This window comes from Bacillus rossius, chromosome 8 (genome assembly GCF_032445375.1).
Source record: "Bacillus rossius redtenbacheri isolate Brsri chromosome 8, Brsri_v3, whole genome shotgun sequence".
NCBI lineage: Eukaryota > Metazoa > Arthropoda > Insecta > Phasmatodea > Bacillidae > Bacillus > Bacillus rossius.
In genome coordinates, this window is record NC_086336.1 from 17,314,581 (window position 1) to 17,332,605 (window position 18,025).

General features: G+C 36.3%; 1 protein-coding gene across 5 annotated transcripts in view; it reads right to left on the reverse strand.

The window, feature by feature from the left end:
- LOC134535542 (constitutive coactivator of PPAR-gamma-like protein 1 homolog) overlaps window positions 1-18,025 on the reverse strand; it is a 233,913-nt gene that overhangs the window by 99,173 nt on the left and 116,715 nt on the right. For all 5 annotated transcript variants that reach the window (XM_063374693.1, XM_063374692.1, XM_063374695.1 and 2 more), the window contains exons 10-11: window positions 8,897-9,027; window positions 131-268 (exon numbers count right to left, since the gene is read on the reverse strand). In XM_063374693.1, the coding sequence (XP_063230763.1) occupies window positions 131-268; window positions 8,897-9,027 (269 nt within the window). The remainder of the gene's footprint in view (window positions 1-130; window positions 269-8,896; window positions 9,028-18,025) is intronic.

Here is an 18,025-nt window from a genome sequence, read left to right on the forward strand (position 1 = left end):
GTACTCCTGGGTTAGTGAAGCCTGCACAATTTAATTTACAGTACACATAAGTTTCTATAAATTAGCAACATTTTATTTCTACTATTTTATACACAGAGACCATGCAACAAGACAAATGCAAATGCCAAACCTGAGTGAGGATCTGATAGATGTAGGGAGACATCAAACCCTTCTGGTGACGTTCACTGGCTGTGCGCATCACCTCTGGGGAGACGCTCGGTAAACAGTGTTTCGAAGCCTGTGCTGCATCCTCAGCATTTTTTGAACCCTGGAATCACACAGGAAATAGTCCTACAATTTATGACTATATACCTGACACCATCATTCAGTTGGACTGGAGTTCCAGTGTATGAACTTGAATTTTAGAATCAATTTAAGCATACAGTGAAGCTATGTTTTCCACATTACAGGAGTCCAAGATATTTATAGAACAGTGTAAAGTGTAATCTAGTGTAAACACTATAATCTATACTATTATAAAATTGTATCCATCCGTTTTTTGGTTAAGCATCGCGCAAAAACTACTGGACCAATTTTGATGAAACTTTGTGTGTTTAAAAGCTTGCTTTTTGACTTAAAAACGGGCATATATTTTATCTTGCTACGATGATGGAAGCTGGAGTAATCAAATACAAACCACATTTCTGCATAGATAATTCCTATCCTTCTCCTTGGTGAGACCTGTCTGCTTAGTGAAACTCACGGCGGCTAGGAAAATAACAGCGCTATTAACAGTTTAGCTTTGAATTTTCTCAATAAATGCCGTTGCCTGAAATTTGAAACGTGTTATAGCTTCAGGCGTCCGTCACATCTGTTTGTTAGAGCATCATGCAAACCAACTAGACTGAGTTTTATGAAACTGTTTTTTTGTACATATTTATCCCTCTAGAACCGCGGTTCCCAATTTTTTTTTTCCGCCAGGGAACCATATAATCAAATTTTCTTTTGGTGGAACCCGAACTTTTTCAAAGAAGGTTTTTTGACAATAATTGTGCCTGCTTTATGACCTTCACCCTGATTCATGAAACCCCTTTGACCCTAGGGTTGCGCAGAACACCTTTTAGGAACCGCTTCTCTAGATGAGAGCAGCTTGAAAGAAATGAAAGATTAGGTTGTGTTGAAACAAACATGGCGCCAAAGATATTTATTTAAAAGGTTCTATACAGAATTATGAATAAGGCAATATCTTTTTAACAAGCTTTCATTAGCTTCCCTTGAATCCAACTTGTAATCAAATCTTGAAAGTTTATTTTAACCTTCTTCTAATCGTCATATTGATTTGAAACTTTGCAAGGATACGTAATTCAGATGTCAATACAATATTTAAAATACTATAACCTGAAGAGAAATGATGGGGGTGTGTGTGTTTTTTTAGCGGCAGAAACCAGCTAATTTCGAGCTATAGGCAAAAACCACTACTTTAGAGCTATGTACAATGGCCATGCTTTTTGCCTATCTATGAGGTTGGGGCATGGAAAATTTGCCGGTGATCAACTACCCCTTTCCCTACAAGAGATCAACATCCAAAATTTCAAAACTACATCCTCTTTCGATTTGGAGTGTTTCTGATCCAAGAAGCCAGGACCTTGTATAAAATTTGCCCGGGATTCGATGGCCCCTCCCCTCTCGAGGGGAGCTCATTTGCCCCCGATTATAAGAAAGTCAGGAAAATTGAATTGATTTTGACGTGCTCCCGAGGTCTTCGGGGACCATTGGGCCCTCTCGGATGGGGCCTCGGTTGGAGTGGCGGTGGTAGTCAATAACCCCCGAAATTTTCGTGACTATGAAAATTGATTTTATGGTGCACTCAGAGGGGTATTATGAATAGGTCATTAGTGGATCAAACTCTCCCTTTTCTACACGGTTGGATGGTTTAACACTGAATAAGAATGTTGTATGTTGTTTTCTGAATGTTTCATAATTATTTTGTATTCATGTTTATTTTAATATGCATAGCATTGCATTCCAAGTACATGTTTGTGTTTCAATATTATTAATAATTTGGGTTAGGTTTTATATGAAACAATGTTGCACATTTTATTATTTGTTTCACTGTAATTTATTTATTCAATTAAAATTATGTGTATTAATAATGTTTCGTCAAATTTTAAAGCATATTTTGGGTAGTCAGACAAACATTCTAGAAGGTTTCAAAAGAAAGAAAGACAGGTGCAACACTGTCACCAGCAAGTTAAATTTCATGCCTTAAGTTAGTGTTTTTTTTTTTTGGAAAAATCTAGCAAGTGGATGCATGACTGCGCAGCAATAGACAAACTTTCGCTGGGTGCTATCTCGCCAGCCAATCAAGAGGGAGCATTGAGGTGGTATGATGTGTCTTCTCTAACTTTCAGAGAAAAACAATTTTTCAGTATTTTTCTCTATATGGTCAGATACTGGGTTTGGTGTTCTGATTGGTCAGTTGGCCCACAGGGTTCCTCCCTTTGTTTCTAGCTTTGTAAAAGAAGGTAACTACGTGTTGCAAGTCAGTTGTCGCTTGATCATCACTACATGCAATGGGGCCATGTCGTCGGCAACAAGCCAGAAAAAATTGAATTAAGTATACAAAATAGACCTCTTCATACATACCTGTAACCTATTTTTTTATAAATTGTTTTGGACTTTAAACTTAAAATTTGACTACAGGCGTTGACATCGACCTAGGGTGACCGTACCTGGTTAGTGAACCTAACCTAGGGACTTAATATTTTTTTTTTCATATCGAGCGACAGAATACTCAAGTCCAACTGGAATTGTGTTGGTATGTATTATCATTTTTTTTTAACTATCAGAAAATAATCAGATCAATATAAAAACTTTTAAGTTAACGAACTTTGATCAGAGGACTGAACTGTGGTTGGTACTGTATGCAAGTTAAAGGTTTTTTTGAGGAAGTAATAAATAAAGGAACTTTTAAAAAGTTTTATTTTTCAAAATAAAATTTTTATCTAATAACTCATTTTGGTTAAAAGACGTAACTTAAAAACAATCTTCAAGTAACTATCTACAACAGCAAGGTTTAAATTGTCCAGTAATTTTTCTGGGTTGTATTTCCGAGCCAACCTAGAATGTAACAAAGTACATTGATTCAGAGGCCTTCGGGCACTATCGGACCCTCTTCGCAGCGTGGAGGTCAATTTCCCCCCTTCCCAATTTTGGAACATTCAAGGAATTTATAAAAAATTCAATTCAATATGAACTAAAAAGTAACAATAAACTAAACTTTAAAAATAAAAAAAAACATGCCTTCATTGTTCAGGTCAAAAGAATAGCCATTAGAAAATATAAGATAACATATCAAGCACCTCATGCTTGTTTTCATTAAAATTATTGTTTTGTTTTTTATAATATTTTATTCTATTTTACAAAATAAAAGCTGAGATTCAATTGCTATGATTTTAGTAATTCGCTAAGTTACAATTGTAGAAGTGTTTTTTTCCCCGCAAATATCACCTAGAACTGAAAACTTTGAAAAATATTCTAAGAGACTAATTTAATGTTGAGCTTTAATTTTGGCTGGCTATAATTGGATAATGGTTAATGTTTGAAGGTAAAATATGATTTTAAAAAACCATAAATTAAAAAAATTACAAATATGTGAGCAAGTGTTTGCCACTACACGTCAGCATACTTGCCAACTTTTCCAAATAATAATTAGTAAAACTCTCTAAAATATTAAATTTTAGCGTAAACTCCACGCGGCATTTTTTCATTTAAAAAATAAATGATCCTACAAATGCATATATATTTGTTTTAAATATTAAAAACACCCTATTTCTAAAATAAACCCATAAGACATTTACTAAAACCCACTTAAACAAACTGACAAACACTTAAGGCCTAAACACTGATGTTCACACATTTCATCCAAAAATTGGCATTAAAAGTGTACCTGATTACAATTTTTGCAGTACCATAGGCTTAATTACAATAAGGATTAAGTTATATCCTTTTTTTCAACTATTTGTTAAACATCACCAATATATGTACTAATGTAGACCCTCAGATATTAAAACACATTCAAATTATAGTAAAATTTTTAGAGCACACATAAAAAATATTCTTATGACTAAAACTGTAAAAAAACTTATATTAATTACATGAAATGCAGCAGAGTACTATTGTCACCAGTCAGTTATAAAATAAACTTCAGCACAATCTAGTTCACAAAATGACTCCCTGATTATTACTTATTACTAAGTCCTAGTTATGTGTAACAAAAAACCGAAGACTTTGATGAACTTCCGAAGGAAAAAATAGTCATTACTAAAGGCCTGAACACAATGAAGCAGACCGACAAAAATGTCACTACCAAGTCCCAAACATACTGATAAAACACATACAAAGAACTAATAAAGATAATGTTATGAAGGTTGGGAAAAAAAAGTCTTAACTACATCTGTTACTTTTTTAAGTACAGTGCTGTTGCTTTCTTAGCCTTCTTTAAAAATTGTTCACTGAACATGTGTTCAAAACACTTGTCTGAATGTTTGCTTTTTATTACAGAAATATTTTCCAGTACTCTGGTTGATAACAAAGACCTAAACTGGGACCTATTCTTTTTCACCAGACTGAACACACGTTCACACTCCGCGTTGCTGTGTGGTATTGTCAACACACCAAACATTACTTTGCAAAGTCTGTCGTACTTAGGCTGCCCACAAACATTTTTTGCATGTGATATACTAACCCATTTTTTTACTACAGTGTCATCTTTAGGGACTAACAAATCTATGTTTTCAAGTTGCAGACTGGTAAACTGGCTTTGAAGAGAATCCAAGGCTGATTCTCTGGTTTCGTTCTCATCTACTGGTAGCAAAAATGGAAATAAGTCTACGAAAAACTTGACATCACAAAAACTGGTATTTTCTACATTCTCCACCGATGCTACTCTTGCTTTGCTAATAAGTTCATCTTTAATGGGAAATTTGTTTAAAATGTAATCACAAGAAGCTGCAAAATAACTTCTGACAGACGAGAAAAATAGTTTCTTATCTTTGTCATTCAATGTATTAACAAACTCTGATGTTGCTGTACCAACTATCAACTCACTGTCTTGCCTCTGATTATCAGCATGATGATACTTTATATCAAACAAAGATGAATTTTTAAATGCAACTGGTTTGACAATCGAAGTAATAAATCTTTATACAAATCACAAATTAATTCTCCCAAAATATGAATCTGTGGATGTGAAGACTGCAAAATGGTGTTAAATTTATCAAATGTGGGAATTACATTAAGTAAAAACAAGCAAAATGCTTTGTTCACAGATGATGATAAAAACATGAACAGTTTTTCTTCACGACTTAAACTGCCACTGGTATTGTTTACGAGAGACTTTTGATTTTCTGATCTAACTGAAGGAAATGTACTTTTACCTTCATTATGTGAAGTACCAGTTTTTTTGGTAATTATCTTATCTTCACTTTCTGAGTGTTTCCTTTTTAGGGAAAAGCCCTGTTGTGAGGATTTAGATGACTTTGAAACTAATGGCTGAACTGAATGATCTGAAGCTGGCTGTTTTGGTATTGTGAATGAACTTATCCCCACAGAACATGATGGTTTCACACATTTTACTTGGTCTTTGAAAAAACTTAACAAAGGGTCCCACTGCTCTACTAATCTTGTCAAACTTTTTCCCAGGGATAACCATCTCGTACAGACATGTTTTAAAATTTTTCTGGTTTCACAACCATGCAAGTTTTGGAATTTTTTAAGGCAATCTTTCCGCTTACCACTCTTTTCAAGGTAATAAAAAATGTCGGTCAAAGCCTCTTCAACATTCAGTGGCAAATTGTCAGTACCCTTCTCGGCAGCTAAATTAATGCGGTGACAAAGGCAACCCATCACAAAAAGGTTTTCTTGTCGATTTTTTAAAACCGCAACTACACCATTTTTCTTACCCATCATAACTGCCGCATTGTCTGCCGAAAAAGCAATCATGTTTTTTAAAGGAATATTGAAACGTTCAAGTTCGTTTATGATTAAATTTCCAATATTTAGTCCGGTAGAATCGCCCTGCAAATCTGGCAGTGAAAGTACAGAAGACACAATGTTTTCAATATTTTTATCAAAATACATCACAACAATCGGGTACAATTTGGAGTCTGTATCGTTTGTACCATCAGTTGACAAAGAGAACGGACCTGTTTGCAGATGTTTAACGACGTCGTCCCTTGAATCTTTCGCCATTTCTTCAACAATTGCAGTTGTTTTGGTCCGGCCACACGCATACTTTTGTGCTTCTTCTGATTTCGGAAACATTTTCCGGAATAAAGGGCCCGCGTGGTCTGCTGCACTTAATGGAACATTGTGTTCAACCAAAAAATACGTAAACAAACACTCGGCACGTGTGACGCTATCTTCGCTTGAACTGTTTGTGAAGAACGTGCTGATTTTTTGGCTGTTTTCGGAATTTTGAACGTTGCCTGCATGCTTATTAGATTTAACATGAAGTAATATGTCACTTCTTCCGCCATGAGAAATACTAATATCGCACCTACACACACTGCAGAATGCATATTTCTGACCTTTGTCCGACTTCAAAATGAACGAGAATTCTTCCGAATAATCTTTACGAAAACACTGCCAATAATGTTTTTTTACGCCACCGCCCATTGCAGATGCTACGCAATCAATCCATGCCAAATAAAAACCACCCGAAACGCTTACGAACAGACGATCAACAATAGACAACACGATATCAAAGACACAACATGGCGGCGTAACCAACCAAAAACGATTCGTAAACGATCAAGCGTTCGATTTATCGATCGACTTGGAACAAAATAGGTCGCAACAATCGATATCAGAAGTGTCAACAAAAACTGGAAAAATTCGTAAAAAATTTATAAGATTCGTAAAATCGTAAAGACGTATGTTTTTTGTAAATTTTACGAAAAAATCGTAAAAGTTGGCAAGTATGCGTCAGTGATGTGTAAACTTAACCTCAGTAACGAGCGGATTTGTGTGTTCTCATGTTGCAAATAAGTTATGTAGTTTAATAATAAAAATCTACTCTCCCAAGCAAATCAAGCTGGAGGTAACAAACCAAGGGCGAATAATGTAGAATAGAGAAAGAATAACATTTAAACAAATCTAATCTAGTGGGAAGGCGATTTTTTTTTTGAGAAATTTGATTTATTTGTACTAAGCATAACTATTAATCTACTCACACATACGAAAAGAAATTTATACCCATATTATATATTTCAAATGAAGATGCGATAGTTTCAAAAATCTTCAAATAATGTAGGTGTCTGTAATAAATTTTAAGTTAAAGGGATGTTTAATTTTAATTATTCTGTGCATATAAACAAATTAAATGACAAAATACAAATTAAAGTTAAATACAAACATGCGTGTTTCAGATTTTAAAAAAGGCTACCAAGAAAATAAAAACAAAAAACAGGCGTGATTTCATCAAGGTAATAAATAACCTAAAACACTAAGACAAGAGTTATAAAATTGGGGTAATTAAACTACATTTAAAATTAATCAATATTACTTTTTATGACAGTAAATAAAGAAGACTGGAAGAAAATTCAGTCAGACAGTTTGATCAGCGAAATACCGTATTGGTCCTTTTTACCGTATTGACCTTTATTGCCAGTTTAGTCAACCTTCAAATCTAGAGTCGGCTTATAATGGGGCACTAGCCAAAATAGTATAATTAAACACATACATTTCAAGGAGAATCACTTATGGCATATATACAATTCATTGACCTAAAATTACGCCGTACTTACGTGGAATTAGTAATTTTTCCAACTTAGAAATTTAGTAAACACACTTAACCCCAATAACGTATAATATTTTAAGTACACAGATGTGGTCACTTGTAGCACATAGCTTTTAAAAGATCGGTCTGGTAATTTTTTAACTGTATTTAACAGGATGCAGTAATTTTATTTGCTTGTAAAATGTTGCATTTAAGTAAACAATTAGTAAAAACAGCAATTTTGCCATAAGGTTATTTACCGTAGTATGCTTTATTTACTTTTCTACCACAGGAAAATCAAAATAATGGCACCAGTGTTGGCAACTTGTAGTTGTGACACGAATAAACAAATACCGGTATATACCAACAGTAACAAGAACATTAAAACCTATTTGCAATATTGGTTGTTTTATGGTTGATTCATACACGTTTTACATGAAACCATTTTGGGTTTTTTACGTCTAAATTAAACATACCGGTAAATATTTTTACGTCACAATTTCTATGTACTTAGAAAATGTAGCCATTGCCGTATAAAATGTTGGCACCACTACAAAAGAATGTGAAGATAAACGGAAACACAGCTTATATTTATATATTTGGTAAGTAATAATAACACATTTTGTCAGTTAAATAAATACTAACTTAGTTGAAGTGTTACTGTGGTAATATGCTGCTGATTATCATTATAGTTAGTTATAATTTATTTTTCCCTGATTTTGAGTGTGCTGTAGAAGGGGTCGGCCTATTTTCGGACCAATACGGTAGGCACCAGAAAAGCTCTCGTAAATACCACAAAACCAGAAAGTGAGTGAGCGTTGGAGTGGAGTGTTTTCTATGCTGACTTTTGATGACTAAATTAAAAATTGACAAGAGATTTTCTACATCGTAAGAAAACACACAAATTTTTTTTTTTTTTAAAAAAAAAAGTTAAGTAAAGATAACCTTCCCCATTACAGTTTTTTATTGTGCATCAAATGAGATATAAATTTCTGAATAACTTTTGGCTTCACGCCTGTTGCACTGCTCATTTGAATTTTGTGTGAATGAAATTTATGTCATGTATGGGGGTAATGAATAATTTATACAATTATTCCATTTGAAATATTGAATTTAACATAAAATATTAAATTTGAACACAACATTTGTGAATACTCTCAGACCCCAAGCACAAACCTTGCCCCAGGAAGCGTCTGGTGCGAGGCGGCTCGGAGAGGTCGCACTAGAGCTACTGCTAGAGCTCGACGAACTGATCAGCAGATTTGACACGTGGTTGGATCCGTTTACAGTTGGGGAAGTCTTGTTATCTGTGAACAATTACACACACTATTTCCTCACTTTCTTTGCCTGGAACAAGATTATATTTACATCAAATGAGAACTTCATAAATTAACTTAAAACCTAACCCCTAAATTCATGTTCCTGTCAATTACCCTTCTCACAGAAGAACCTACTATAAACGTTTCTACAGACATGGACAAAAAAATTTGATTTTAGTGGAAAGTGTTTTTCTTTGTAAAAACAAGTATTTTTATGTTCTTTAGATGATTTATGCAATGGGGGATTTTCATTTAATTCAGTTTTTTTGGACATACGCCACTGCAGTTTTTCACTGTTTGTCATGGAAAAATAATAAGATAAAAAATTCACGCGGACAAACGGAACCAACGATGAAACTAAACAAGTATTAATGACAAATCAACGACGAAAGCACTGACAAAAAACGTTCAATCTATAAATAATAACAGACAGCACAAAAATTCCCTTGAAGGAACTTGGTCATGAAAAATAAAATTACACAGTGGGCTAATGAGACAGTTACAATGCAGGCAGCCAACAAACCTGGACAATGCAGGAAACATAAGCACAATGATGAAGATAAACAAGTACTATACACAACACGATTATGATAGCACTGATGAACACATTGTCATTGGAAATAGCTTTTATTTTCTAATCGGTAAAATATCTGCACATATTTTAAAGAGACATAAAATGATTAACCTCTGCAAGGAAAGAGGGAGGCAGAGGGGAAGTGCGACGCTAGGCGCTAGAGGGCGTGACATCTGTGGTGTGGACTGGACAGCAGTCGCAACTGGGTCCCTGAACAAACGACACGTTGCTTGCCGCAGCTCTATGTCTTAGACACGTTTAGAGCGTCAGGTCAGCAAATGGTATTGGTACAGTGTAAACTCTTTATAATGTCACTCAATTTAACGACAAACTCCTGAAAATGTCGAAATTGCTTGACTTTGGTTGGTTTTCCTTGTTTTTTATACAATAATACACTCTATATAGCATCACGCTCACTCTATTTAACGACAAAAATACTGCATTATAAATCAAGTTGCCAAAGTTGATGAGAACTGAAGCTGTGTACGTTCTTTTGTTTGCTGTTTTGTTGTTGTATTATCTAGCACATGTTTACTACGACTGACGTACCGGAGATTCTAAGAAATTTTGTCTTTTGTTTTTGTATGATGAACTTGCACATGTTTACCTCTGTCACTAGACTTTTGTCAAGTTGTTACGCGTTATCATTATCGCAGTTGCTTACAGACTTTCGAACTGTTAACATGGCAAGTAAAAGAAAATCTTTGTGTATTGACGAAAAAGTTTTATTAATATGCTCAAAAGAGGCGGGAGGAAAGATCAGTGAAGTAGGAAGACGCTTTGGATTCAGCCACTCTACAGTGCCTACAATATGAAAAAACAAAGAAAAAATTCTGCAAGCAGAGGAGGATGGAAACCTCCAAAGAAATTAAAGAAACCTCCATACGAAGATCTGGATCAAGTGATGCTATCATGGTTTTATATACAACGCCAGAGTAATATGCCTGTCTCGGGGCCGATCATATTATTATAGAACAGTAAAATGATATCTTTTATTTCTCTCCATTTAACGACCACTCTCTATAACGCCAAATAATGCTCAGTCCGTAAAGTGTCATATAGAGTTTACACTGTATATGGAAACCTTTATTACGTTAGCATTACGTGGATATGCAGGGATACTACGAGTAACAAGCTAATGTTGGAAGAGATAATGGCGTTAAAATTTTCCGGCGGTGACTATGACATCGGTACGTGTCTTACGCTCTTGCGTGAATCTGGCTTGCATTGAGTATGAGGGCAGAACCAAACTGTGCTGCTGCTAAGGTAAGAGGCGGCTTTCATGGTCGCCATTGAAGGAGTCCGGGCATGTCCGGGCCTTAATCAGCTGTAAGCCTGCTGGGCTGAGATAGGGCAGGTCGAGAGGATCATCCGAGGAGACGAGGTAGATCCAGTGGAGTGACTCCGATACAGAGAAGGTCGGTTAGCAGTTGGCAACAGTCTATGACCATCGAAGACACCTAACTTGGTAGTAGTACGGGAACGATCCGTGAAAGTGAAAGGATCCCCGTTAAAGTTTACTCTAAGGTCCTGGATCTGATTGAGTAGGACTACTTGGTGATGGTGCTCCGATCGCTTGGAGCAGACTGAGGGTTCACTAGCCCTTTGAAGAGTCGATGTTGTGAGCGACGACACAGCTCCGGTTACTAGTCTGGACAGCTAGGAGAGGTTACATAGTCCTCCACTGGACCATCAGTTCATTGGGTGTTTTCAGGGGTCCTAGTGTGATGTGGTAGATCAGGGTAAGCACCAGCAGTGCTGATAAGGTTTAAGGGCTAAGGTCACAGCCAACAATCTGGTTAGCTGAGTGAGGCAGGGGGCCGAGATGACCAAGCTGGGATGGGTAGTCCTAGCCTCTGGTCATAGCTGAAGCAATAACACCTTTCCCGATTTGCATTTACGGCAATTTCCGTATCCACGACCGTGGGGGCCCCAGGGTGGGAAGGCTTAACTGCTAAGAGGGCTGGGTTACCAAAGCAAATACAGGGAGCAATCCGTTATGGAGTTACAGGTTACTGGTGGTAAGGTAAGAGGCCGAGGACAGAAATAAGTAAGTGTCCATGGATGTTTATATATTTTTTTTGAAAAGAATTTTGGGATCCTGAAATTGGTGATGTGGAATTAACAGACGAACCATGTATTTTACAGTGATTGAATATGCATGCAATAGTTAGTGGTAAAAAAAAGCTGCTGTTAGTGAAGTAATACACGCACATAAGCAGTTTCAGTGAGCACATTTAACTAGAAACTTTTCCCTCAGGCATGGACTGTTGAGGAATACTGTAATATTTAAAGTAAAAAATTTTTCATAAGAATGTGTAGGCATAGTTTACGCAAGAAATCTCACATAAATATATCTGGGTGCTCCTGTTTTGTATAGTAAATGGCTAGCATAACTGTAAAATATTTATAGTATACACCTACTTATTTTATTTATTGGCTGATAACGTATTATATTTAGGAGTGTCTGGAAGCGTGGCAGGAAATTGTAATTGAGGTGGTGTGAAGGAATAGCTGTCAGAGTATTGTTTTTAATGTTGTTTGTCTATACACTCTTTTAGTAATCTTTTGGAAACAAGTATATTTTAAGCAATACCTTACCCACTATAAATTTTTATAACTCAAGGAAGAATCATTGTAAAGAGTTTGGAATTTGTGAGGAAGGAATCAGTACAAAAATAAAGTTGTTAAAAAGTTTCATAAATATTTTTGTAATGTTACTCCAAAATTCTACTTTCAAATTTAATAGTAAAGATGTTACGTATTTTTCTTTTTAAATGGCCAGTATGTTTATTTGATTTTTGCCTACAGAGGGCCTATGCTTGTAAATACAGTAGAATCCTGCTGATGCGACCCCCCTCTGATGCGTCCATTCCGTTTATAGGACCTTTTTTGAGAAACCGTGAAAAATTTGAGCAGAGAAAAACGAAAATTTGAGTAAAATCGGCTGAAAAACAAGTCTGTTACACTTTGTTTGGCGCTGTGTGTTCACGTTAATCTTGGCGAGAGCTGGTTTGTTTTTTACACCATAGACCATTTGAATATGAAATATATGCGAATCTATCCGTTTTTCCGGAAACCGTGAGGGGTCGCATCAGCGGGACTCTACTGTATTGCACATTTTAATTAAATTTTCTGTTGTGATTTTGTGCTTAAGAGACGCTAAACCTGAGCTGGGTGTGGGAGTTATCTCTCTTAGCTCGGATAACGAAGAAAGGAGACACCCTACAGTACTCATTAAGATTGGTTATTATATAGTGATTAATAGATGTAGAAAGAAGAAGCCCTTTAAAGTCAATGTTCTATCTTTCAAAGGAGTTAATTGCCTTAAAGCGACCACCTAGTGAGAAATGTAGTGTGTTAGTGGAGCAAAATGATAGCGTAATGCTCGCAGGTGCTTCTAGCCTCTAAGTGCAAGTCTGTGGACTGGCGCAGTCTTTTCGTCATGCATACTACAATTTTGAGGTTTAAGCTGTAAATTTAGCATTAATGGTGGAGAAATGGAGATAAAGGCATAATACAAGTTCCTAGAGTGCCTTCAACAATCTGTACCTTGTGTTTCATGCCTAAAATGTATTCTAAAAAAATTTGTCTTAAGTATTTTCACTTTAATAAAATTTCATTTTAAAAATGAAATACACATTCCTAATAACTCATATGCCCTCTTTTTTTTAAATGCCTTTTAAAAACAGACCACAATCTGATAACTGCAGCATTTGTAAAATCAAGCTTTTTTCTGAAGCCCTGCACACTGTGTGTGTGTGCGTGCCTGAATAGGCGGGGGCCTTAATCAGCTTGCCATGTTTACCTCTCAAGAACCTAAATCTCAACTATGCAGGAACTGGACATGAAGAGTCATTTTGCAAATGTCAGAGAATGGTAAGTTTTGAAACCTCAAAATATGACACGAGTGTCACAACTGGATATCACGGTGAATATTGCAGATTCACTAAAGTATTGCTCTCAGAAAAAGAAACACAGATCCAGGAAAAGGCATTTTCCACATCATTAATATTTCTGGGACGATAGATATAACTTAGTGATGGGATTTTCGATACTTTGATACCTCGATACCTCGATACCTTCGATACTTGACGGTATCGCAAAGTATCGAGTATCGAAACTGTAAGTTCGATACATTTTATCGATACCGGAATGCTTGTTCATTTGTATTGAATTAAGTTTTGAGTCGCCATCGTACAAAATACAACTACAGTAGAACCTCGATGATATGTTCCCATACCTGCCAACCTATGAAAATCTGAATTAGGAAGATTATTAAACACAAATAAAATTACCAATTTCGACAAAAAAAATTACATATATGGCTACAATGCAGACTTGTACTGCTAAAATACAACTAAATTACACAAATCACCCACTATCAAATAAGCTATAGCTACATTAAAAAATATTTGTGTGTTACATTTTGACTGTGATACTTGAAGATCAGCACAATATTTCACACAAGAATACAACTCACAGAATATATCTTGGCTTCCGATAAGAATTTTGCCAGAAAACTAGTATCGTTGCTACCATCAGTTGCGACTGAAAACAGCCAACTTTTTAAGTACTGCTCTACTCCGGATTTTGCATCCGAAGCCATCTCTTTCATAATAGCAGAAGTTTTGGTACGTCCACATCCATATTTCTTGGCAATTTCCGAGTCTGGGAACATTTTTTTGACAAGCGCACCTGCATGATCTGCGGCCGCTAGAGGAATGTTATGCTCTATCAAAAACGAAGTAAATAAACACTCAGATCGCGTAATGTCTAGATCTGCACCCCCAGATTTAACAAAGAACCTTGAAAGTTTGTGATTATCTTCTTGGCATTTTACGTTGGATAAATGCTTCGCACGTTTGATGTGCACGCTGATGTCACTTTTACCACCATGCGATATGTTGATGTCGCATCTGCATATCTTACAAAATCCAAACCTTTCCCCTTTGTCAGAATTTAAAATGCATGGAAACTCTGCACTATATGTATCACGGAATGTCTGGTAATAATATTGTTTTTTCGTACTCATCTTTGAAAACATAATGCAGAAAGTTTGTGCTTCATAACCTGTCACAAACGCCTAAACGAGGCAACGGCAATAGCCCGTAACAAAGTAAACAAATTCGTAAACAGTTGTTTCACGTTGCACTCGTTGACCACAACGTATTTTGCCAGTTTAAATGTATTTGAAATTAAAATTTTAATACGTAATAGCAGCTCGTAAATTATAAATCAAAATCACATATCTTAAATAACCGTCAAACAAGCGACGACGTACTCTCTGTATAACTGTGTAATGGAGAGAAAAAAACAATCAATAGTCATGAGCACAACACGCGATACATCGATCGACATGAATGTTGAATCGATTTGGAAGACACCGACTTTTTTTTACCGCGAAGCTATTTTAATTACAAAAATAGGAAGAATTCAGACAATTTCGGAAAATCGTAAAGAGCAGTTATAATTCGGAAGACTTCCGGAAAAATCGGAAAGGTTGGCAGGTATGTGTTCCCGTTTCATACATTTTCCCGTGTCATACGCAGATTAATTTTGGTCCCGCCGAAAGTACTATATTTACAATGGTTTACTTTCCCGGAACATACTCTTATAAAATCATTAATTTCCCGTTTCATACGTTTTTATGAAGCGGAAAAGTCCTAAAATTCACGAATTTTTTTGTTTTATTCCTCATGATAAAATACATTTTAATGCTTTTATTTTGAAAAACGTTCATTGTTTACCTTTGCAAACGTAAAAAAATAACTTTATCGCACCATAGATATGGATAGTATCAGGAAGACTGTGCACTTCACTAGTAGCATCTATGGCCAGCACCAAGCAAGACTAGTGGCGCAAACTAGCAATGATTATGAAAATGGTGCACACGCTTTACCAAGGCACTGATCTCATATTTTGTGCATTCATTTGAATATACCTGTTTGTTATTGTTTTCTTACGATCGGATTGTTTTGTAATTTACGTTTCTCAAGTTAAAATTTTATTGAAAATTGTTCTGTTGTATAAAGTTGTTTGTAAAATAAAACAAACAAGCAAAAATTTCTGATTTTCTTTTTACAATAGCCTAATTTTTTTATTTCAAATTTAGGCTTGGTGACTTTCCCCCCCTCCAAGAAAGGACTTCATAACATTTTGTAAGGCCACTGTTTCTCATGTCAGCTTTACTTGATTATGGACTGGTGGTTTTATTATATGTGGGTCATTCCATGTAATAGGGCAAATATATATTGTGACACAGTTGTAAAAATTTTTTTGAAAATGGTTTTTATTTAGTCAAAGTGAACCAGAAGACCTCAGTAACTGATTACAGTAAACTCTTGATTATCCGGGCCTGGATTATCCGGTTTTCGGGTTATCCGTGCTTGATTTTTTTATGAAGTTGTAAAAAAATGACGGGGTGTAGCAACGCCCTGGCCCTGACTACCCTGGCCCTGACTGCGCTGCGCTTTTTTTTTTTTACTGCTGTGTCAGAAAGCTATTTACCTGACCCTTCAGATCCTCGCCCCCCCCCCCCCTACCCGGTTCCCCCCCGCCACCTTCACCTGTCAGTTTGTCCACCCGTCAGTTTGTCACACTTTAAACCAAAAAGAAATGCCTTGACTGCTGCTTCCGGCTCAACTCCACCCCCCCCCCCCCCCTTTTCATTTTCTTTTCAAGCGTTTTTTTCACAGCACCCCACCACAATAAAAAAAAAAGACATCTTTTACCTTCCCACACTCCTGACGGCTGGAAGAGGCATTTTTCACGTAGTTATTTACATCAGTTCTCCCAAGCACATTTGTTTTTGTAATCATGTCTGGTAAAAGGAAACGTAAAGTGCTGACAATAGCAGAGAAGTTAGAAGTTATGGACAGGTTAAAAAAAGGAGAAACTGCCGCGAAATTAGCACTGGAATATGAAATTGGAATCCAAACCATGCAAGACATTAATAAAGTAGCCAGTAACACAATGGGAGGGGGAGGGCTTCTTGAAACCGCAGAGAGAGAAAGAGAGAGAAAGAGAGAGAAAGAGAGAGAAAGAGAGAGAGCAAGAGAGAGAGAGAGAAAGAGAGAGAGAGAAAGCGAGAGAGAGGAAGAGAGAGAGGAAGAGAGAGAGAAAGAGAGAGAAAGAGTGAAAGAGAGAGAGAGAAAAAGAGAAAGAGAGAGAGAAAGAGAGAGAGAAAGAAAGAGAGAGAGAAAGAAAAGAGAGAGAGAGAGAGAAAGAGAGAGAGAGAAAGAGAGAGAAAGAGAAAGAGAGAAAGAGAGAGAGAGAGAGAGAGAAAGAGAGAGAGAGAAAGAGAGAAAGAGAGAGAGAGAAAGAAAGAGAGAGAGATTGAGAAAGGGAGCATGTTGTTTGACACCAGACACCCCTTCCTCCCCCCACACCCCCACCCAACAACAGCCTTCATTCTTTGTCCACAGCCCTGGCGCCAGCATAGCCATGGCCCTCTCTCGCTTTGTAGCCTTTGTTTACTGTGTGAACCTTTTTTTCCATCCAACTAAGGGTATTTTTCCTTGTTTGAAGATGACATTTAAATCACTCTTTCTTACGAAAGAGCCAACAAGGAAGCACTCGTAATAACCAGATTAGTTTAGGATTACTATTTACGTAGTCAAACTGACGGTGCATTTCAAAACTCTCGTAACTTAGAAGGTCTCGTAGTATCCCATACTCGTAGTTATGACTAAAGTGCATTCTAATTTTAATAGGCGGAATTAACAAGAAACAATATCTTGCTGCGCGAGGTAGAAAAATAAAATGCAATAGCTGGAAGGGGGAAAAAAAAAAGGTGTATAATATTGTGCTGTGGTTGACACTTATTTTGTAGTGACCCCGGATAATAGGATAATAGGTCGTTAAAAGGGTGGAGGAAGATGCTGAGTTGAGACTGCTGCCCCTCTCCCTCCCATAGCAATAAAGGGGACAGGAGAAGGATGGCGGCAACACAGTGCCAGTATTGTTTATGATCCAATAAGCTGCGACACAATTATACGGGGCATCGGAAGGTCCCAATTAACATGGATAATCGAGAAGATTTACTGTACTTATATGGGCAGTGAACAATATTGAATTTCAACACATTTATAAAATAAAATATTTCTCTCTGATGTGAGGGAATGATGGGTGAGGAAATGACATGTGAGGGAATGATAAATGTAGTATGAGGAAATGATTTGGTTCTGATATTCTGGTTTCCTTGGCAACATGTTTGATTCTTAACAAAAGTTACATAATTTTCAATTGAATAATGTACAACTTTCAATATTAAAATACTAATTTATGCATAATCAGTTGCTAAAACAGCATGTAATCAGTCTCGTGAGTTTGCTATGCCAAGTTTTAATTACAATTTGAATCTAGTTTTACAAACTACGTACACTATATTTATCTTACCACAAATTACAA